Genomic DNA, 23,520 nt, shown 5'->3' on the forward strand with positions numbered 1-23,520 from the left:
TAAAGGGGCCTTAGAATTCAAGCTTTCCTCACCTTTTATTTCCACTAACTTCTCTCTGAGGATCCACCAGCCTCCTGCCCTCACATCGGCATCAGATCTCATATACATCCTTGGACTTAAGGCATTTAAAATTAATCGTATTATTTTCCCACAAAACATGGTGGCCATTCTGCAGTAAACCTTCCTCCCAGGCACCTTTGCCAGAAGTGTGGGAATTCGCATCCCTCTGCTTCCTATCAAGGTACCAACTATTTTACCTCTGAGTGTTTCTTTATATTTCTCCTCACATCCCCAACTCCATTGCCTTAAAACACTTCTGCCTGGATAAATGCTAAGAGTCCACTACTCCTGGTGCCGTCAGCTCTGACTCTCCAGTCTCCCGACTGCACCTCGACACTGTCACCATCCCGCCTCGCCCCACTTTCCTCAGGTCACTTGCCCCCTTCCCGGCCTGCTGTCCCTCCCCCAACACTACTTCTGTCTTAACTTTGGTTAACTCAGTACTTGCCAAACTCTGGCCTTTCCATTCTTTTCCCTGTTTCCTTCCATCACTTATTTTCCACCCTACCTTTCGGCCTCACTCCCACGATCACAGCCTAGATCCAGTCATCCAGCAATGGCAGCTCCTCCGTCCTCTCTGGTCCCCTCCTCCTCCCAGAACCCCCAGTAATTACCCCACCCCAGAGCACCTACGGTCCACTGATGCTACCACCTCTTCACCATCCCTGACCCCCCACGTGTCCACTTGACTCTTTGCTCAGATGAGAGGTCAGAGTCAGTCTCCTTGGTTGCTTCGTTCCCATCTCCCTCATCTCTGACTCATTGTTTGACTTCTTTTACCTACAGTCACTCCTTGGTAAGTTCATCTAGTTTCTTGGCTTGAAATATAATCTTTATGCTGATGGCTTCCAAATGTACACCTGCAGACTCGACCTTGTCCTTGAACTCCAGGATGCACATCCAAGAGCCCACTCAAGAAAATCCCTCCAGCAAGCCTCCCCTCATTATCTCACACCATGAATTTATGTTCTCAACCAGGTCACTCTCACCAACTAAGTGCTGTCATTTCTTACACCTTAAACAAAATTAAAAAAAAAAAAAACAACCTGATCTCATTTCCCTAACTGGTGCCTAACTCATTTCTCTGTCCTCACCTGCAGAATAACTTCAAAGAGTCCTTAACTCTTGAAAGAGCCCATGACTCCTTTCCTGCCAACTTCTTATAAGGCCACTCTGATCAGGCTCTTGTTACCACCGTTCTACCTAAATGGCTTGTCAGCATCACTTCCAATGAGCCCCGCCTTACCTAGCTGCTCCGGTTCGCGGTCGGCACTCATTCTCCTCCATCTCTTGGGAGCATCTGACCCAGCTGTTTATTCTCTCCTCTTTCTCACACCTTCTTCTCCATCTTGGCTTTCAGGTCAACTCTCTGGCTTGAATTCTCTGATCTATCTTTACGAAACTTCCCTTGCTGGTTCCTCACTTTCTCGCCATCCTGTTAGTTTCGGAGAGTTCCCAGCTCATCCTGGTCCTCTTCACCCCTCTCGTCAACATCTCCTTCCTAGACCATTTCCGACAGACTCCTTTTAAATAGCACCTCCATGCCTCCAACTCTCGCGTTTGTATCTCTAGTCCAGCCATCCTTCCCAAACTCCAGACTCATATGTCCAGCTTCCTGGTCTGTTCCCCTCTTGACTCACTAATAAGCAGTTCCAACTAAGCCCCTAATTATTCCCTTCAAACTTCTCCTCGATTCTCTCGCTCGGGCCCAAATCTTGATTCCTCTCTGTCTTTTACCCTCTACATCTGTCCGTTGGTCAATACTGTTGGCTCTACCTTCACGCAGCCCAGAAAGTGACCACTTCTCATTGCCTCCACTGCTATCAGTCTGGTCCAAGCCACCGTCAACTCCCACACCAGCCGTGTCACTGCTCTCCCTGATTCCACCCTTCCCTCCTACAGTCTGTTTTCTATATGCTGGCCAGAGGGATCCTTGCTATTCCTAAGTCTATTATTACCTCTCTGCTTAAAACTTTCTGATGGCTTCCCATGCTTCTCTGAGTACAAGTGACAATGGCTTCTAGGGCCTTCCAGTCAGCCTGCCATAAGCTCTCTGACCTCATCTGCTTCCCCAACGCCTCCACAGTCCCACTGCCCCTGCCCCTGGCTAACCCTACACGCATCAAACATGTGCCTGCCTCGGGACATTTACACCTGCTGCCCCGCCCCCCAGAGTGCTCTGTCCACCTCGTCCTCCCACATCTCTGACCTTCACTCACAGGTCAGTTTCTCAGTGATGCCGTTTTACTTTCCACGTCTACTCTCTTTCCGTGCTTTGTCGTCCTCCTTACCACTAATCGCTAACGTACTCGGTAGTTAATTAAATTACATATTATCATCCTCCTCTTGCCAACATGGACGCTCCACAAGGGCAAGCTTTTTATGTTTTGTTTGGTTCTCGACTGTATCCAGGTACCTAGGTCTGTCTGATACCCAGAACAGAGCCTGGAACACGGGAGAGGGTCAATAAGCCTTGGATGAGTGAGTGAATGGCATCTCTAATCATAATCTCTCCAGTCTACCTCCGCCCTGCCTTCAGAGCCATCTGATTAAGAGACAAATCTGCCTGCTTGATTTTTTTTAGTTTAAAGCCCTTCGGTGGGGCTGCAGTGCCATAGGTGATGCAAAGTGCAATGTCTCTAGTGGCCGGGCATAGCCCCAAATGTGATAAGAAAAGTTTATGTGTGTGTGTGTGTGGGGGGGGAAGCAGACATGAACAGTGAAAAGTGTAAGACTTGCCTATAGGCATTTGACTCGATTACTTGAAAGAGCTGTACTGGCCACTTGGCAGCCCCTGTATACAGAATCAACCACCACCCCACAGCACGGCTTGGTGGGCACGGGGCAGGCCTCCCATGCTCATTTCCTCCTGGCCCTATAGCATCAGAGAAAACATACTGTGCATGTCTTCAAGCTACGTAGCTGCGATGCAACCAAACACGTTGCTTTCTCATTATTAAATAAACAGGCAAGGAAGCACGAGGTCACTGCTGGCATAGTCTGAAATTCTGTCTGGAACCCAGATGTTTGAACCAGATGACTAAACGTGCCAAAGGCAGTTTTACAGCTGTGCGGGGTAATTACACTCGAGTTTCAGGGTGACATGACTGGGGATCTGAACAGGTAATCTCGTGTGCAGTGATTCCCGTCTGTCAGGAAGAACACCGCCAGCAACGTGAGCTCCTTCCCTTGAGGAACCAGGAAGCCCTGGAAGAACACTCACAGAGCTTCCCCTTCCCGAAGAGTCTCCTGGACCACACTGCTGAGAATGATGGTGAGCCTCTGGGCTCATCGCAGGAAACTGCACTTCCTTCGAGATTTCTGCACCAAGTCCTCCAGCCCCAAGTCCTAGTGGACGTCGACCACAGCAAACTAGGGCTTCCACGACTGGAAGACCCATGTCTCCTGGAGCAGACTCGTCTCTCAACATTCCCAGTGATGCCCACCAGCTACGACCAAAGAGCCACTGTCTCCTATCTTAGAACATGTGTAAATTCCTAAAATGTCCTTCCCAAACACACACTCCAGGCAAAGGGCACCACCCAAGCACCAATTTCTCCAGCAGTCCTCTACTGAGATCCACTCAAAGCGGCTAATTACTTCTCTCCTATTTTCTTGCACTGCATCCAGTACATATCTCCCTTCGATCTTTATGTTATTAATTGCAATTACTGTTTAATCTCTGTTCCACAGGGGCAGTAGCCACGTCTAATGTATCTTGGAGTCAGTGATGCCTAACCTAGTACCTGGCACTTAAGAGGCACTCAATGGATGTTTTTTTGAATTTAATTTAATTATAATTAGAAGAGTGATCAGATCAGTGTGGCTACTACAATAAAGTGCTAGGAGGGGATGGGAGTTGGAAAGAGGGAAAGGAAACAAAGAAAAAGAGATCCAAATTCTACAACAACCCTGTTTTTCATATTTCACATAAATTAAGGCAGCAAGCACTGTGCACTGGAAAGAATGTTACAGTGAATTCCTCTTTCTTTCTTTCAAAGCTTGCACCTGCAGCATATGGAAGTTCCCAGGTTAGGGATCGAATCAGAGCTGCAGCTGCCAGCCTACACCACAGCCACGACAGTGCCAGATCCGAGCTGCATCTGTGACCTACACCACAGCTCACGGCAACGCTGGATCCTTAACCCACTGCGCAAGACCAGGGATCAAACCCGCATCCTCATGCATACAGGAAGGCAACAGCAATTCCTGAATTCCTATTTCTGGATGCACTCCTAGCATTTCAGAAGGCAGTCTGGTATAACGGGTTGATTACCGTCAGACAACGTGAGTCCACTGACTATACAGTGCTCCTTCTATAAGCTAATTTGACAGACTGTTTATGGTCCAACTAATGTATACTGGTAAGAAAAACATTAAGATTCTCAAAAAATAAATTTGTACATGGTAGGAAAAAACATAAAAGATTCACATAGCAGGAAATATAAACTGGTTTAAAACATTAAAAACATTCAGTACGACCAACAAAAAAGTACAGGTTGAAACAGCAACCAGGCCCCTTAAAAACTTTTAAATTAGTAACCTTTTCTTCACGTTACACCACCTAACAGTAGTAGACTGACTGTTGACAAGTAGCAGGACTAACTGGCATAGATATAACGGAAAATGATTGGAACCCGTTGGCAATAATTAATTACTAAGAAATTTTCCCAAAGGGGAGTGGGAACTTGGCTATAAATTTTTTATAGAAATGAAAAATTACTACAAATGCCCCCAAAAATAAATGTTGAGTAAAACAAGATTCATCTACCCTTTGGGATATAGTCATTGCAATAACTGTATCATCAGAAATTATAATAATAACAGTAATAATGGCAATACTTATTGAGCAGTTTCTCTATGTCCAGTGCTATGATAAGTATTTCACATGCATTACGATACATCTTAATGTAATGTTGCCAGATTCAGCAAATAAATATATAAGAGGCAGAGTTCAACAGATATACCCATTGTTTATCTGAAATTCAAATTGAACTGGGCATCTTGTATTTTATTTGGATAACAGCACTCCATTTTACTAATGAGAAAACTAAGACACAGAGATTAAATAACTTTCCAGGGTCATACAGCTAAAAAGTGGTGATAAAATGCTAAGTTTACAAAAAAAGTAGAATAGTAAATTCTGTCTTTGAATGATTATAAGCATACCTCATTTTACTGTATTTCACTTAATTTCCCTTCACAGACACTGCTTTTTTTATTTATTGCAAACTGAAAGTTTGTGGCAACCCTGTTATGAAGCAAGTCTACGGGGTCATTTTTCTTTTTTTCAGCTGTACCTGTGGCATGAAGAAGTTCCTGGGCCAGAGACTGAACCCATGCCATAGCAGCAACCGAAGCCACTGCAGTGGAAATGCCAGATCCTTAATCCACTGCACCACAAGGGAACTCCTAGTGGGTTATTTTTCTCACCGCACTTGCTCAAGCACGTCTCTGTGTCGTGTTTTGATCATTCTCCCGATATTTCAAACTTTTTCATTATTATGATATTTGTTACAGTGATCTGTGATCTTTGAGTTACTATTGCAAAAAATCACAACTCATGAAGGCTGAGACAGTGGTTGGAATTTTTTTTGCCATACAGTATTTTTAAATTAAGTAATGTACTTTTTCTTCAAGCATAATGTTACTGTACGCTTAAGAGACCACAGTATGATGTAAACACAACTTTTATGTGCCCTGGGAAACCACAGAATTCACGTGTCACTTTGCTGTCGTGGTCGGGAACCAAAGCTGCTGTAAATTGAAGGTGTGCCTGTGTAAGCATGTGCGTGCCAACGGCTCACAGGTGGGGGAAGGCTGGACAGGTGGTACGACCACCACAACATCCATCTGCTGAGCAATCCTTGAGGACTTACTCTGGGCGCTGGGCTGCCTCAGCCGTCCACTCCCATTTTACAGGTGAATGAAGTAAAGCGTTAACTATTTTGCTCAAGGCTATAAAGCTAGAAGGTCAGAATCAGAGTCTGACTCCAAAGTTCCTGCTTATTCCATTTTGTCATCCTGATTTCTTGGGTAAGATTTTTTTTTTTCTTTCGAGGGTAGTTCTCTTTTTTAAAAAATTAATCCATTAAGTATTTATTGTAGGAGTTCCCATTCCGTGGTTAACGAATCTGAGTAGGAATCATGAGGTTGCGGGTTCAATCACTGGCGTTGCTCAGTGGGTTAAGGATCCGACGTTGCCGTGAGCTGTGGTGTAGGTTGCAGACGCGGCTCGGATCCCACATGGCTGTGGCTGTGGTGTAGGCCGGTGGCTACAGCTCCAATTGGACCCCTAGCCTGGGGACCTCCATATGCCGCAGGAGCAGCCCTAGAAATGGCAAAAAGACACACACACACACAAGTATTTATCGCATATGTATATTCCTTTTCCCCCCATCATTACCATTTATTTCTTTGAGGACATTTGAGGTCTACTCTCTTGGCAAGATTCAATATACCACATTATTGTCAACAAAAACCATGTGCTGCACATTAGGACTCCAGAACTCTTATCAGTGCTGGTATACACGTTTTGTGTGATAAAATACATGCTCGAGGACACATGACTATCTCAAGCAGATCTGCAAGACCTCGGCTTTTGACTTTGCCTTGGTTTAAAGCCATGCTTTGGGCTAACCCAACTTCTTAAAAGAGAATTTATGAGCAGTTATGGGTTACATTGTGATTTCACTGAGGAAGGAGAAATACAGGCTCCACACCTAACATTTTGAAAGTGAGACGACGGCCCCGTGGCTACCTCTCACTCAGCTCCCCCCTTCCTCCATGCATTTAAACATGGCAACCTCTGATGCCCTCAAGCAAGTCACCGAGGAGGGGACTGTGACTGTGTTTAAGCCAATCACCTGAGAATGCGCACACACAAACACAAAAGTGCCAAAGGCGTGCTTCTGCCACACACACACCGGGGGACGCTGGGCTGGTTTCCCTTAGGTGTCAGTCCAAGTCTTCCCTGCGAGTGCCGCCCACGTCAGAAAGTGTGTGCTTTTGTTTACTCTGAAAGTGGCAGCTGGCCACGGGGCTGCCGGCGTTGCCTTTCCCACAGCTGGCTTTTGCTTGTCCCTCTGGGTCGTTACCGCACGACTGAACCACTCACGGGTCCATGGAGAGGAATCCCACAGAGATGAAAACACACTTGTTTAAATAAAATATTTATGAAGAAGCCCTAAAATGTCCCTGAAGTAAATGCAAATCCGACCTTCACATATTGCGCATCCAACATACCACTCACTCCTTAGAAGACGCGCTCCTTGCTGAAAGGAAGTAGCATTAATTTTTAAAAATGAGTCCCATTGTGCATGATCACACCCAAGTCTATTCACAAAAATCGAGCGGTTTAGGGCTGATTTTTCTTTTGACTTTCTTTGAAAATCTGAATTTGGGTTGATGTTCAGTCTCGATTATTTTAGAAATTTTTCCTCAGAACCTGTATTTAATGATGATTTTACATGTGTATATTTGAATAAGTTACTTCACTCTAAATCAATATAAGCTGACTCTAGTCATATTACAGCCTTTTAATCAAACACTCCGGACATGATTTTCTCAATTTGTTCTTTTTTTCCCCCAAGTTGAGTGGATAAAATAGATTCCCAGGATATATTTAAAGAGTCCTCAAAATAAAAATCGGGGGTAATATTGTTAACAGAAAGGTACGGATCAGCTAGTTATTTGGGCTGTAACTGAACAAGGTTTAACAGTCAAGGTGACACGTGAACAGCTTTGCTAATTTTGCAGAAAAGAAACGTGAGCTGAGCTGAGTGAGGTCCTTCCTTCACTTGCTGGCCTCGATGGTTGCCTTCACTCGATGCCCATTAGAACCAGCCGACGAACTCGTGTAAAATAAACTGAACCAGGCCCCATCCCCAGAGATTCTGATTTAATCGTTCAGGGTGGAGCTCATGGGTAGTTTCCTGTTTGTTTCACTTTTGTTTGTTTGTTTGAGCTCTCTAAATGTTTCTAATGTGATGCCAAGTTGAAAACCAATGGTCTAGAAAAGTCTTTCCTGCCTTTTCTGAACAGGGTTAATGTCCACTTAGCAAGAAGGACCATCACTGATGTGTCGTACACCCTGGCCAGGCAGGTACACCTTCCCTAGTCCATCAGAAATGACAACAAAAGTCTCAAGAAATATAAAGCTGCAATGGCAGTGGAAAATCAAGGGCCTGAATAAAGAATTCACAACGAAAATTCTGAGCCAGGTCCATTGACAGATGAAGGAACAAAGAAGATGTGGTATCTTTCTCTTTATATATAGATATAATGGAATATTACTCAGCCATATAAAGAACAAAATAATGCCATTTGCAGCAACACAGATGGACCTAAATGAAGTCATACAGAGAATGACCAATGTCAGATGACAGCACGTATATGTGGAACTTAAAACAATGACACAAATGAACTTATTTATGAAACAGAAATAGACTTACAGACACAGACATAGAAAACACACCTTACCAAAGAGGGGAAGATAAATTATGAGACTGGGATTAACAGATATACACTATTAGACATAAAACAGATGAACAGCAAGGATCTACTGTACAGCATCGGGAACTAGAGTCGACATCTGTAACAACCTATAGTGCAAACACTCACTAAAAATGAGTGTGTGTGTGTGTGTGTGTGTGTGTACATCTGAAACTAACATGACATTGTAAATGCATAGAATTTAACCTGCGCCTAGAGATTAAATCCATTACAGAAACGCAGAATAGAGAAAGGACATCTAAATGCAATAAACCTAGGAAATTTTTTATGGACAGTGACTCCTAAATTCTTAGAATACTTGATGTGTTTACCTAGAAGCTGCTCTCAGACTCAACTCTTTTTAAAAGTGGAACCCATGGGCTTAGGCTAGTGTAGCTCTCTGCACTTCAATGTATTCCTATGCGCCAGGCTCTGCAGTCACGCTTCTCAAGCCCTGAGGTGCCTAGGAACCACCTGAGGCTCTCCTTAAGGCACAGAGTCACATCAGTAGGTCTGGGGTGGGCCCCAGAGTCTGTATGCCTAATGAGCTCCCAGCTGCTCCCGATGCTGCTGGTGCGCAGCTGAATTCCTTGAGCAGCAAGGTCTTAGAAGTCATCAAGAGGATTAGGTGGGATGACCTACGTAAAGTGCCTGCAGATGCGGCTGGCGCCCTCCCGAAGACAAGACGGATGAGGAGAATACTAAGACATGATTCAGACCTAGAAATACCTTCACCCAGTCCCCTTTTCCAGATGTGGAGACAACGGATGAGAAAAGTGACAACCACTCCCCTCCAAGAGCCCAAGGCAGAGGAGACTCACTCTTTTCTGAGTGCGAAAGGCAGCACCAAGGTCACCGAGTGGAAGTCAGGGCTTTTCGTTCCACACCAGCAAAACCTGCTGATGGTCATGCTGCCCTGCAATCCTCTGACTCTCCCCAGAGAGGGCTAAGCCCCCAGTTAAAACTCCGAGCGCGGACCAACAGACGACGTTGCAGAAGCTTCCACGCTTTAGGTCGCTGTCGACCTAAGAGACACGCTACGTCTAGTACGTACAGATTCGTTTTTTAAATAAAACAAAAACCTCATTGTGTTCCTCCCCACGCCAACTGTGCTCCTCCTCAAGTCTTGCCCCATGCAGTAGAGAGCCCTGCTTAGGTCAAAGGGCTCTGGAATCACCTTTCACTCCTCTCACCCTCACAACCATTCTACCCACAAACCCGAGCACTGACTCTTCAAACTGTCCACCATGGCCTCTGTCTGAAGTACTACAGGAGCCTGCTCACAAGCTTCCCTCTCTTTGCCCTTGATCTTCAACCGTACTTTCTTAGCACAGCAGGCGGAACGTTGCTGCTTCTCTGCTCAAGCCCTTCTCATTCAGAGTAAAAACCGGAGTCCTTACGATGGTTTAGAGAGGCCCTGCATGACCTTCCCCTCCTATGAGCCATATTTCTTATTCTCTCTCTTACTCATTCTGCACCAGCCACCCTTGAACTCAACTGTCCCTTGAGTCACATCAAGGGCATGCGTCTCAGGACCTTTGCACTTGCTCTCTCCTCTGCTGTGAGGGCTGTGTGCTGAGATTCACATGCGTATGCCCAACAGTGCCAACCCTGAAACAATACAATGACGCCTATTGCTCTCTACCGAAAACTGCTCACCCTCAGCACATCACTCTCCATAGCTGGTACAGATGAAGGATGGGGTGAGGCATTCTAGTTCCAATTTATGACCTAGCTGCATTTTTTGAAACCACACTTTCATCAGATCCTCTCTAATTCTAAGTCAGGGGAAGACAGGGGGCTGTACTCCCACCTCAGAGCACCGCGCCTGCCTGGGCAGAAAGTAACCCTGCTCATACCCCATGGTCAGGCTTATCCCAGGCTTGTCCCGCCCCTGAAAAAAAGTGAGTAACATCCTAGATGCAGAGTCACTGGGCTGTTTTCTCCTTTTAAAACCAAAGTTCCTCAGCTGAGCTTGAGAAAACCTAGCTGCCAAGGGTTAGCCAGGGATGGACAACGGAGAGAGAAAGCCGAAACACGGCATTCAGGCGGGTTCCTTTACAGACAAGGACGTCACCCACTTACAGAGATGGCCCTCTCCAGGGACCCGCATCCCCGGGCTGCCGCTGGGCATCGTTGCTCTGATTCCCACTACACAGCAGCAGCACTGGGCAGTGCAGCTACTCTAACCACTCGGCTTTTAGGGCTCAGAAATTAAAGGCACTCTTGGCTTGGACAACCAAACGGCTTCAGAGGGATGGAGATAAATGCATCTGATGTAAGAGTTAATAATGGGCCAGAAGAGGAGGGAGGGAAGTGGAGAGATTCTGGCCTGAGGTGAGACGCCCTGGAAGAGGGCACTCTGCGCGTTGGCTACAGGCTCAGCGCCTCCGACCCTGTACCACAGCCCCCTCCCCATGCCTGCCTCGTGGACAGGCGACTTCCTGATCCAAACTAAGAATCCAGAGGGTCGCGGGGTTACCTCAAAAGCACCGTGCTGTAGTTTAAGAAAGCAAAGCAGTGCTTTCAGGAATTCAAAGAAGAGCACAGCACACTCATTATCTGTGGCTTTTTCTCAGCCAAGGACTCAGATGTGTCTTTTAATAAGCAGTCTTCCCGGTGAGTGATTCTTCCTCAAGGGCTTCCCAGTGCAGAGGATGAGGAAAACCTAAGAACACGGCACCTAGCTCGTGGACTAAAAGGAGCAGAAGCACAAAATGAGCCCAAAAGACGTGGAGGGTTAAGCATGCAACTCCACGAGGCCTCATCCATCTTCTCTTGCTATTCCAGATAACAAAGGGAACCCCTGGCACAGTCACAGGCGAAGAAGTGGCGCGTTTCAACAACGAACACTTGCTCTGGCTGAAGCAAGCTAGACAATCTTCTTGTTCCTGCCACTTAAAGACAGAGCCTTTCCCTCTTCGGACATCACCCTGGGCCCCCAGCTGAGCAGATGAGGTGCCCTCATTTGTGTTTGCAGTCTGCACCGCACGTGGAGCCAGCATGGAGTCACACAAAGGCTGGGCTTTACGCCTCTGGGGAAACCACTTGAAATCAACACTATTTCTGGACTTAATTCTCCACTTTGAAGGGCCACATTAGTGATCAGCCCACAAGCTTAATTAATGTAACCACAGCCAATGGGGAACAATAATCTTTCTTTTTCAATTAAAAAAAAAAAGCCTTTGAGTAGAAAAAGATGATATAAACTTTTAATAGATGACCTCACTCCACAGACCCATTTAAAATATCCTACCAAGGAGATGCTATTTAAATCAGCCTGCTGTATACCTCTTTATGAATCAAATAATTCTCTAATTGATCCTTTGGGTCTATGGATTTTTATAGAATAGACTGGCTTAAAATGAGGCAAAATCACACCAGATAATCTGCAGGGCAATAGCTCGTTTGCAATATTCATACAGAGAGCGACACGTCCTGGGGAAAGGCCATTTTCTTATCCCATCTTTAACACTTCAGCCACAATATGCTTTTTTCCCTAAGTACTCAGGTTCAGAGACTATTCGAGAAAATGACTCCTCAAGGCGAGAAGAATCTCAAGTAAACATGTGGAAGGAATCTTCCAGGAGCCAGCGCTGGATGATGAGACCTGGGAGCGAGGCCCAGGACCCTCGGGGGGGAAAAAAACGGCTGCACTAAAACGCCCTCCTCCAACCTGAATTGGTCAAAGGCCAAAATAAATGAACTTTCCAAAGTTAGGAGCTTCCAAACTTTCACGAGGAAGACGTGCAGGTGCACAAGCCATGACCCGCCAGCCCCTCGACCTCGCTGTGCCCGGCGGCGGGAGCTGGTGGCGCCGGCCGCCCGGGCCCAGGCCGCCTCCACGCCCAGAGACCCGCAGGGGACCGGCTCCGGCCCGGCGGCCCAGGACCCAGAGCGCCCAGTGCCCGGCCCAACGCCGGCTCCCGCCCCGCCCTCCTCACCCCAGACCCAGGAAAGGAAAGGGGCGCTCGGGGGAGAGGATGGGAGCGCCTGGTGGGACTGAGCCCAAGCCCGGGGCCGTCCCCAACTCCCAACTTCCCAGAGTTTCCTGTGGTCGCGTCCCCCTTCCCACGGCTCGCGAGGCCGCCGCGGCCTCCCCTCGCCTGGAGCGCAGAGCCCGGGGAAGTGGAGCGCGGAGCTCGGAGCTCGGGTGCCGCCCCCAGGAGCCCGGGCGACCCGAGCGCAGGTGACGGGCGTGGTCCCTCCAAGCCCGCGCCAGCCCACCCCGACTCGGCCTCCGCGCAGCAGCCTCAGCGGGGGTCCCCGCCCGGGGCCAGCATCAGGCCACGGGGCGCTGCTTCCCGATCCCCGCCCCTAGGTCGGTGGTCACCCGCCCTCCCCGCTCCAGCCCGCGCCGCTCTCCAGCCCCAGGCCCCGGTGCGACGCCAACTCCCAGCCCAGGGCCCTCCGGTCGCGCCCGGCAGCGGCGGCGGCGGTGCTCACCTGGGTCGCGGAGCCTGGGTCTGGCGCGGTCCCGCAGGTGGTAGATGAAATCCTGGCAGCTGTCGTGCTCCAGGGCCCCGCGGGCACAGAGCTCGGCCAGCAGCTGCAGCGCCTGGTGACAGAGCGCGTCCCTGGCCCCGGGCATCGCCCCCCCGCATCCTCGGACCGCGCCGGGCAGGCGGGCGCGGGAGACAACCCTCCGCCTGCCAGCTCAGCGCCGCTGCCTCCGGGCCGTCCGCGCTCGCCGCCAGGGACCCGCCGAGAAACGGTCCGAGCCGCAGCCCCAGCCGGCCCGGCCTCCCACCGGTTGCATGCGGCGCTGGGCCAGCCGGTCGGCCGGTCGGGCTGTCTCTCTCTCCCGCCCGGCCCCTCCGTCCCTCCCCCGGCACCGAGGAGAGGCGGCGCCGCACAGCCCCGCGCGCCTCTCGGCTCGCGCTCCGCCCGCCACTCGCGGCCGCCGGGAGGCGGGGCGGGTCGGGGTGCGCGCCGCGGGGTGGATCGCGGCGGCCCCGGGGCGCTCGCCGGCCCCTGGAGCAGCGCGGCACTCGGCTCGGGACCTCGCGCCCAGAGCGGCCGCGCCCAGGTTCGGCGAGCGGAGCGGGTGCGCGCTCCGTCCTGAAGCAAAGTCCCGCCGCCCCCGCCGCCCCCCGCCGCCGAAGTTCAAAGCACGATCTTGGGTGCGTGGCGCCAAAGGTGATGTCTGAACCACACCGGGACTGGAGAACCGGGTCCCGGCGGTTGTGAACTTGAAAAGCGCCGTCTGGGCACAAACCGCGGGCCTAAAGACGCTAGACGCCCCAACGCGGGGTCTGGGCCCAAGGTTCACCACCAAAGGGAAGATTTCTCAAGCACAGGACATTTTCTGGCACCGTGGAGGCTCTCAGATCAGAACTAAGGTCAAATAAACGGCTCCTGAGAAAGACGCTGGGACTTACCCGGAGCTTCGTAGGTTGTGGCCGGTTTTCTAAGCAACCGATGGGAACGTCCACCAAGGAAGAGTATCAGGGCAGCTGGGATGTTTGGTGTGCAACACAGGACATCTTTCATACCCACCTCTTCTAGGCAATAAGCCTAGAACGTGCGTGTGTGTGACTGTGTGTGTGTGTGTGTGTCGAGCACTGTGCCACAGGTCTGTTAGCTAGAAAATCTCATTTAATTCCCTCGATGGCCCAACAAAGTCTCCGTAACTGTTAACCCCGTTTTACCGATGACAAACCTGCGACTTGGGAAAGTAGCACCTGCCCAAGGTCATACACGGGGAGGCAGGGTAATCATGACTTTTTTCTCAACTTTCCTTAATACCAGTGTGCGACTCTATAAACTGTGGGATCTGTACAGCGGGCGCGCTTAGCCATAAGGTTGTGCTGTTGCTAGGGGCATCTCAGAGCAAATTGTGCTGTGCAGAAAGGTACTTCAGGATGCCACAGAGTGGTCACCCAACAGATACGCTTTGGCATATTGCTGTGAAAGATGCTGGGCCCTCAAGGACTTTCTATCAGGAGAGCAGAGAAAACGCAGAGCTGGAAAGGCAAAGCTATCGTCAGAGAGCGGTGGAAAGGCAAGTAGACTCTCTCTGCCTTAGGAAAATCAGCAGGGAAAATAGGTTTACCGAGAGACAGCCTTTGGAGGCGGTTGGGCAGAAGCTGGTCTTTGAAAGGTGCGAACTCTTGGAGAAGCAGGGAAAGATGGTGTGACAGTGGAGGTGGCACCAGAGTGTGGATGCTGGGGCCTGGGGTAAAGCATGAGAAAACAGTGACACGGACAGGGCTACACCGGAGAGGAACTGCAAGCAGTAAGTTCGGTTAAGAAATTACTTTGAGAAGCCAGGCAAGATATTATGAAGGCCTAGATCAGGCCAAAAGCCTTGCTTGATGGCCAGGAATATCCAAATTGGCAAGACGTTTCAAGTTTGAATTGACAAGATTGCAACTCATGGAATGAGAAAGAATGAAAGCCGTAAAAGTTCCCCAAACGAACCTGGGTCAGATGTGGCAAGTCCCTGATGATGCTTAGAACTGCAAGCCCAGAGTTTCAGGAGAGAGGACAGGAGAGACGGGCCCTCATCCATGGAAAGGTAGCTGCCACAGTGGATGCGTTCCTCCAGGAAAGAAAAGCTGGAAAAAAAATGGGAATTTGCCGTTCAGGATGTAGCTTAACAAGGAGACTGAGAGCAACCAGAGAAGAGGAAGATCAGGCAGAGGGGAGTCACAGAGTCAGTCAACAGCATCCACTGTCAACAGAATCTGAAAAGGAAAACCTAAGACGTGCCCTTTGGATGCAGCGGACAGTAAGAGTGTCGTGGTTTAGAGAGACTAGTTACTGTGCACCCAACGTGTGGAAGCGAACATTCTGGCACCCAGGGCTTCTAATCAGATATACCGCTATGTGCAGGGCTGGGTTGTTAGGAAGATGACATAAAATGCTTCGAATAGTCTCAGCACACAGTACAGGCGCAACGAGGGGATGGACTTTTGTTGTTGCCGCTGCAAATCTAACGCAACCGGCTGGGGGCTACACGCACCACTTAATTCATGACTTAGAACATCCCTAAGTGGTAGATGATGTTATTTCCTGTTTGACAGGTGAAGAAAGTAAGATCAGGTGGTTCAATCATTTTCCCGAGGACAAACTGCTCCCAGAGACAGCCACAGGCAGCCTTCCCATGCGGCCCAGCCGCTGGCAACGACTTCACCTCTCCCTCCAGCAGAAGCCGACCGAGGCTGTTTCCCTTCCCCCTGAATCTGGGCTGATCTGTGATTTACTTTAACCAGTGAAACGTGTGCAAGTGCTATGCCCGTGTCAGAAGGTGGAGAAAAGGAACCCCGAAGCCCTGCTGGTAGGTACGTAAACAGGGCAGCAGCTACACCAAACAGGACGGACATTCCTCCAATATTCAGAACCGGAACCACCATATGATCCAGCTATCGCACTTCTGGGTATTTAACTGAAGGAAATGAAATCACTACCTGAAACATCTGTGCCTCTGTGTTCATTGCAGCATATTCCCAACAGCCAAGACATGGGAGTAACCTGGGTGTCCGGGACTGTATGAATGGATAGAGAAAATGTGTGTATTTATACAATTACACACACACTCACACATAATGGAATATTATGCAGCCTTGAGAAGAAGAAAATACTGCCATTTACGACAACATGGATAAACCCAGAAGACATCATGCTAGTGAAATAATTCAGACAAAGAAAAGTACTGTACAGTGTCACATGCAGAACCTAAAAAAAAATGCTCCTCATAGAAACAGAGTAAAGTGATGGTTGTCAGGCATTAGGGGCAGGTAACATGGGAAGATGCAGGGGTTCAAATTCTCAGGTGTAAGGACCCGAGGCACGTACGGTGATGGTGACGCTGACTGGAGTTAATGCTAGAATACCGTGTATTCGAACTTTGCAGAGAGGAGCTCTCAGGCACTCTCACCACAAAAAGGCTAATAGAAAGTGATGGGTGTGATAATTACCTTGACCTTGATCTTGGTCGTCACTTCGAGACGCACATGGACTCACGCCGTCATGCACATTTGAAATATATGCAATTTTATGTGTCACGTATTCCTCAATAAAGCTGGAAAAAATAATAAAAAAAGTCCCACGGGTCTTTCAGCTGCTCGTAGACCATATCCTGACCCTACTCCCAAGATCTAGATTCCGTGCTTGGGAAGTGGCTGGGATTCTCGACGGCAGAACCCGGTGTTAATAGGCATTCTGTTTGATTCGGTTCCTTGCCAGGCAGTGGCCTTTAGAAAAAGAGAGTAAGATCTGACTGGCATGGAGTTCCCGTCATGCCTCAGTGGTTAACGAATTCGACCAAGGTCCATGAGGACCCGGGTTTGATCCCTGGCCTCGCGCAGTGGGTTAAGGATCCGTCACCGCCATGAGCTATGGTGTAGGTTGCAGATGCAGCTCAGATCCCGTGTTGCTGTGGCTTTGGTGTAGGCGGGCGGCTGTGGCTCCAATTCAACCCCTAGCCTGGGAACTTTCGTGTGCCCAGGGTGCAGCCCTAAAAAGACAAAAAAAAAAAAAAAAAAAAAGATTCGACTGGCATGACTCGTTCCTGGTGAACCCACGCTCTCTCCAAGCGAGGGGTGCTCCCATGATGCAGTCAGCCTCCTGTTTAACTATCCTATTTGTCCTCACTCTTGCTCCCAAGCCTGAAGTAAAACCACTGGACCAGCAGACAAGAACTGAGGTCGTGTCCTGTGACAACGGAGCTCTCCTCTTGGGCCTCGATCTCCTGTAAGCTTGGTTCGTCCATGTTTGTAGTCAGTTTTTCTTGAAAGATGGAAGAAAAGCCAATTTTGGATTGGGTAACGTCACTCTGCCCACCTGCCTATTATCACTGAACCAAGAAGCAGGTCGCTCTGCTTTCTCTTTAGCCTTCCTTTCTGGGCTGTGTGGGTTCCTTCCCAGTTTATGGCTGCCAATGACAAAGTCATAATTCCAACCTCTTTGAGTTTAAAGAAGGTAGAGGTTGACTAGCTTTCTGTTGAACCGATGGACGTAAAAGGATTTACTGCAAGGACAGAAGACGATGCTCCAGGTGAGAAGACCGGGCACTCTTCTCTTCTTAGTAGATAACTCTCGGTTCTCCACTTGCTCATCTTTTTAGAACAAGGCCAGAGAAGAGAGAGGTCAGATTTCCACTGACTGAGAGAAATTTGGACTCAGTAGGCCCCCATCACCAAATAACTTTTTAAAAATTACTGTGTCCCTAGAGCTGCTTTTCAAAGTGGCTGATGCCATGCGCCCTGTCCAGGTCTGGGCACTGGCTGGAGTCATGATGGACGGATGCGGGGAGGAGGAGAGGATGGAGCCCCGCATGGGCCAGGCTCTGACACGGTGGTCAGGGAGCGGCCGACTAGCTGAAGAGGGGCCGGAAGATCAGATTCCAAACAACCCTCTCCTTCCCTCCTCTTCCACGGCAAGCTTCCCGCCCCCCTCAGTGCTGAAAACAGATCCAGAGCAGGCTGCCCTGCGCTCAGGTGCCAGTTTATGGAGAGAAGCAGCTCATGTGCGTGTGTGTGGACGATGATATGAAGGGAGTGAGCATTTTCCAACAACCCCCTTCTTGATCTTTTTGCTTAGTGACAAATGGCTTTGACAAAAACCCGAGAACACAGACACACACACACACACACACACACACACACACACACACAAGGAGTCGGAGAAGCATCCTTCCCCTTTCACTGCCATTGCCTCTAGCCTTGTTCAGAAGATGGCAAGCAGACCACATGCTTTTCTCAGCCCTAGCTCTGTCTCAAGAACCAGGCTTCAGGTTATCAGCTCAAGAGTTTAGTACTTAATCACATTTAATTAACCAATCAATTCATCAAATGTCTGTTGAGGACTCAACGCAAGGGTTTTTTGATACAACTTCTGGGTTGAATACTAAATCTCCATATTTTAAGCTTTCTTCTTCTAGCTTGCATTCATTAATTAAAACGTCATCCTTTTAGTATTGCTTGTACTTTGACTTATCCTCACTGCAAAATTTGTTTGACTTTTCTTTCCCACCTCTAACCGAACTGCTCTTATTTTTTTTCCTCCCCATAAATCCATTCTGCAAAGCTTTTGTCAGGAAGCAAAGTAGACTTCAGAATTTTAGAGGTCTATTTCAAAGTCATTATTATCATATTCCAATGGTTTTCACTATAGTTTTTGAGCTCATGCTGTGTGCCAGATACTCTAAAAATGCTCTAAATAGAAGAGCTCCTAAAATCCCCATAACAGCCCTATGAAGAGGGTATTTTTATTAACTGTCTTCCCCTTTTCGACAGAGGTAACACGAGCATCGACACTGAGTGGCCTTTCTAAGGTCACCCCGCTAGTCGGGGGTAGCGATGGGCTGTGTGACTCCTTAGCAGCAGGGCGCTCCTCTGCAGGTGGGTCCCGGGAGAGCACAGAGCCCCCGTGCTGAAGCTGAATTGCCCACTGGCCCGAGGAGCAGCGCTGGCATTGTGCTTTTACCACCTCCAGTGGACGCAATCAGATCGACACCTTGATTTTGTTCTCTGCATATGAGGATGGGCAGGGCCTGATCAATTTGCAGCCCATGCGGTCTTTCCAGACGGGCCATTTCCAGCCAACACCAGCCGAGCAACTGCTTGCACTACATAAAGTCTGCTGTGCTTTCCACGCTTAGTTTAACGGAATCAGCCATCGGAGAGAGAGTGTGACATCACCCTTTTATCTTTGAATTTTTTTAATTTTAAAAAAATTCTATTGAAGTACAGTTGATGGACACTGTTGTGTTGATATCTGCTGTTCAGAAAAGTGACAATATATTTTACATATGTATTTTTTCCATTATAGTTTATCACAAGGTATTGAATATAGTTCCCAGTGCTCTACGATAGGACTTTTTTTTTTCCTTTTTCTTTTTATGGGCACACCTGTGGCATATGGACGTTCACGAGCTAGGGGTCAAATTGGAGCCGCAGCTGCAGGCCTATGCCACAGCCACAGCAACACCAGTCCCAGCCACATCTGTGACCTGTGCTCCAGCATGCGGCAACGCCAGATTCTTAACCCACTGATCGAGGCCAGGGATTGAACCTGCATCCTCGTGGAGACAGCGTTGGGTTCTTAACCTGCTGAGCCCCTACAGGAACACCAGGACTTGTTTATCCAACCGATATATAATAGTGTGCCTCTGCTAATTCCCAACTCCCAGTCCTTCCATCCCCTACCCACTCCTTGGCAACCAAAACTCTGTTCTCTATGTCTGCAAGTCTGATTTTGTTTTGTAGATAAGTTGATTTGTGTCATATTTTAGATTCCACATATAAGTGATATCATATAAGGAGGTATTTGTCTTCCTCCTTCTGACGTACTTCAGTTAGTAATAATAATCTCTAGGTCCATCCATGCTGCTGCCAGTGGCACTTTTCATTCTTTTTGATGGCTAAGTAATATTCCACTATGTGGGTGTGTGTACACACACACACCACATCTTTATCTACACACCTGTTGGTGGACATTTAGGCTGTTTTCAACCCTGATTTTAGATGGGAACACTGAAACACTACTGCCCGAGGTCATGCAGCTAGCAAGTGATGCAACGAAGATTTAAATCCAGGCTAAAGAAACTCCAAAGACTGGAATGTAACTATCATACAAATACCTCCCCGTGAATTTCACATCAGAATTGCCAGACAGGATTTTTCCAGTTTTATATACATTCTTAGAACCTCTTATGAACCCCCCGAGTAACTGCAGGAAAACCACATCCACACTCTAAGATAAATTATATAAGCTTACTAAAGAATTGATTAAAGCCCAGGTGATTATATGACAAACGACGGGCAAAACGCCCTGTGCGCCTATTATTTTGCTCACTCAGTCCCCCTGAGTAAGAAGTCAGCTCCCACTGTGGTCGGGATCCTCTCCACTGCCTGCTCTTGGTTTGCATTTTGTTTCTCTTTTCCAGCTGCCCTGCAGCACGTGGCGTTCCCAGGGCCCCACGGCAAGGCCAGATCCTTTAACCCTCTGGGCCAGGCTGGGGACGGATCAAACCTGCTGCTTCGGAAATGCCACCCATCCCGTTGCACCACAGTGGGAATGCCATGTGGTTTGCGTTCTTTTGCTATTTTTCTTCTGCACTTAGGCCTTTTGTGCAGGCATTAGAAGTGCCTTCCTCCAACACAGAGAACTCAGCGTCTCTGGGTGCACCCACTAGAGCTGGGATTTTGTAGAATTTCCACTAACTGGACACAGGTTTTCCTCCCATTCAGTAACTGCAAAATAATTCCTACTTTTAAGGATACGCCTCAATAAAGTGGTAAGAGGTGGTCTTGTTCATTTTTTTTAAAAAATTGTAAATGTTCAAGGTATTAAAAAATATATTCAAAGTTCGTTTGGGTTTTTTTTTTTGCTTTTTTAGGCTGCACCTGAGGAATATGGAAATTCCCAGGCTAGAGGTCGAATTAGCTACAGCTGCCGGACCTACACCACAGCAACCATAGCCACGGCAATGCCAGATCTGACCCTTGTCTGTGTCCTATACTACAGCTCATTGCAATGATGGATCCTTAACCCACTGAGCAAGGCCAGGGATCGAACCCCCATCCTCATGGATCCTAGTCGGGTTTGTTACCACTGAGCCACAACGGGAACTCCCTTCAAGCTTGTTTTGTGGGTTTACTGTTTAGCCTTTACCATGCCATTTATAAGAAAAACGTCTTGCATATATTATTCAAGACAGAAGAAGCCACATTTTCCAAAATGTTTTTTCCTCAATTACCTTCTGATTTTCCTTCCATCTCCAGTGATATTTAGGCTCAACTGGGGGAGAGAGTCAAAGCTGTTACATGAAACTTCAAGCACACATACAAGTTAAAACCCAGAAGTTGTTACCTGCAAACAAAGACATCTGGGGATGGAGTGGGGGAGGTGGGGCAGCATCAGGACAGGTGAGGCTGCAGGACAACCTGAACCATTTCCCGTCCTCTGAGCTCTATCTTGGTTTTCTTTCCCTCAGGCTTCTCGATCTCATTTTTCTCTACTGGCGTCTCCTCTTGGACCTGACCTCCACCTCTCGGATGCCCCGAGCTGGGTTCTCGGTGCTCCTGCGCTGTGCTCCCCTGAGGCATTTCCTTTGGCTCCGGGGTCTCGAATTCCCCCCACATACTGATGGCTGTCACATCAGACCTCCACCCATGATTTCCCTCTTAGCTCCAGATTCACACGTGAAACTGTCTACCTGCTAATCGCTTAAATGAGTAACTTCATTCTCACCTGTTTCTCCCCACCTTCCTCGTTGAAGTAAGTTAGTCACTGAAATGTTCAGATTAAACCAATGCATCGGTCTCTTTATCTGTCCCCATTGCTCGCCTGCCTGATTCAATCCACCAGCAAATCTTGTTGCTTTTAGATATGTAATATATCCCAGCCTGTTTTCTTCTCTCTGCTCCCCCTCTATTACCCTAATATAAACCACTGTTATCTCCTGCCAGGCCACTGCCATAACCTCCAGAAGCAGACCATTGGTTACTTACCCAGAATCCATGAATCTCTAGGAAAAGCTTAATGTTTTTCTTGTAGCCGCCTTCATCCTTCTGGCCAGGTGCTTCAGGGGAGTCTGGCTCCATCCCCGGATCCCAGAGGTAGAACCTAATTAATCCAAGGCAACAGTGTGACAGCATTCCCCTTACCAGCGACTGCTTTAGGAAGGCGCACCTGATCAGATTATGGCCAATGAGACATGATGGAAAGGTGACCGAGAAGCCTGAGTATGGCTCGTTCCCCCCCTTACAAAGGGATACAAGGAATATAGAGCCTCCGTCTACCTCTGGACATTGTCATGTTTAATCTGATGCCCGGAACGGCCACAGCCAAACCACAACCAGCCAGAAGAGGATGGAACTCACAGAGAGAAGGCACAGCCCCGAGAGCCTAGGAAAGACAGTGGACCCAGGGGCTTCAGGGCACACCTCTGCGGACTCCTCCCTCTGTGCCTCTTGTTACAGAAGGGAGTTTATTTTCATATTATTTAAGCCACTTTGAGGCAATGTTTTCTTGATTTCAGAGGCTTCTGTGTCCAAATTCCCAGCTGCCAACAACAAAACCCACTAGACAGTTTCAACACAATGTGCGAAAGAACGTCCAGAAGTGAATCAGCTTTAGAGTCTAGGAACAAATTCGTGTTGGATGAGCAGACAGCCCCCAGTGGAGACCTCACCACTCCTGCCACCACTGGGGGGCAGGCCCAGCCGTCCACAGTGAAGGGGGCTGGGTGTGAGGTTTTCCACGATTAACTTCACTTCTGCCCCCCTGAAACCCGAACCCCCTCCACCACCTGGCCCGAATCAGTTCTCTGCAGCACCCCCTTCTTCCTGTCATCATCTCCTGAATCAAGTCACAGCCACATGGGCCAAAATGGCAAGGCTCAGGCCATCTGCCTTCACTCTAGCTGCAAGGGACACTTGGAGTCTGGGCTCCCACCTTGGGGTGGCAGGGCTCAAAAGGGGAAGTATGTCACCTACTGCTGTGTGACAGATCAGCCCCAAATTGAGCAACTTAACGGGCATTTGTTATTTCACAGTTTCTGAGCTCAGGAGTCTGAGGGCGCCTTAGCTGGTCTCTCCTGAGATGCAGTCAAGTTGCTGGCCAGAGCTATTCCACCTGAAGGCTTGACCAGGGCTGCTTTCCAGAAGGCTGGCTGGTTGGCCATTGACTGTAAGTCTCGGTTCATGTGCCATGAGGCCTCCACAGGGACGCCTGGGTATCTCTGGACAAGGCAGCTGGCTGCCTGGAGCGAATGATCCAAGAGAGAGGCCAAGACATAACCGTATTCTTTCGCAAGCTAATCTTCGAAGGGGCTCGTTCTGTTATTTACACCAACTAAACCCTGGTACCACGTGGGAAGCGCCACACCGGGCGAAAGAACAGCAGGGTGCGGAGATCAGGGAAGGACACCTCCGAGGCTGGTCACCACAGTGGGGAATGCTCCAAACACACAGGGAGAAGGTGAAGGGAGCCTGGAGGCCAGAAAGCATAAACAAC

The 23,520-nt window shown here is 48.7% G+C and overlaps 1 protein-coding gene across 7 annotated transcripts in view; it reads right to left on the reverse strand.

The window, feature by feature from the left end:
• The window catches only part of SYT9 (synaptotagmin 9), a 203,401-nt gene extending 186,822 nt beyond the window's left edge, over window positions 1-16,579 (reverse strand). Inside the window, exons 1-2 of one of the 7 annotated variants that reach the window (XM_021062309.1) lie at window positions 16,476-16,579; window positions 14,977-15,113 (exon numbers count right to left, since the gene is read on the reverse strand). In XM_021062309.1, coding sequence (XP_020917968.1) covers window positions 14,977-15,067 — 91 coding nt within the window. In that variant the 5' untranslated portion in view covers window positions 15,068-15,113; window positions 16,476-16,579. Of the gene's footprint in view, window positions 1-12,999; window positions 13,436-14,976; window positions 15,626-16,475 lie in introns of those variants that run through there. The other 6 variants (XR_002335511.1, XM_013998937.2, XM_021062310.1 and 3 more) reach the window with 6 other exon arrangements.

This window comes from Sus scrofa, chromosome 9 (genome assembly GCF_000003025.6).
Source record: "Sus scrofa isolate TJ Tabasco breed Duroc chromosome 9, Sscrofa11.1, whole genome shotgun sequence".
Lineage (NCBI taxonomy): Eukaryota > Metazoa > Chordata > Mammalia > Artiodactyla > Suidae > Sus > Sus scrofa.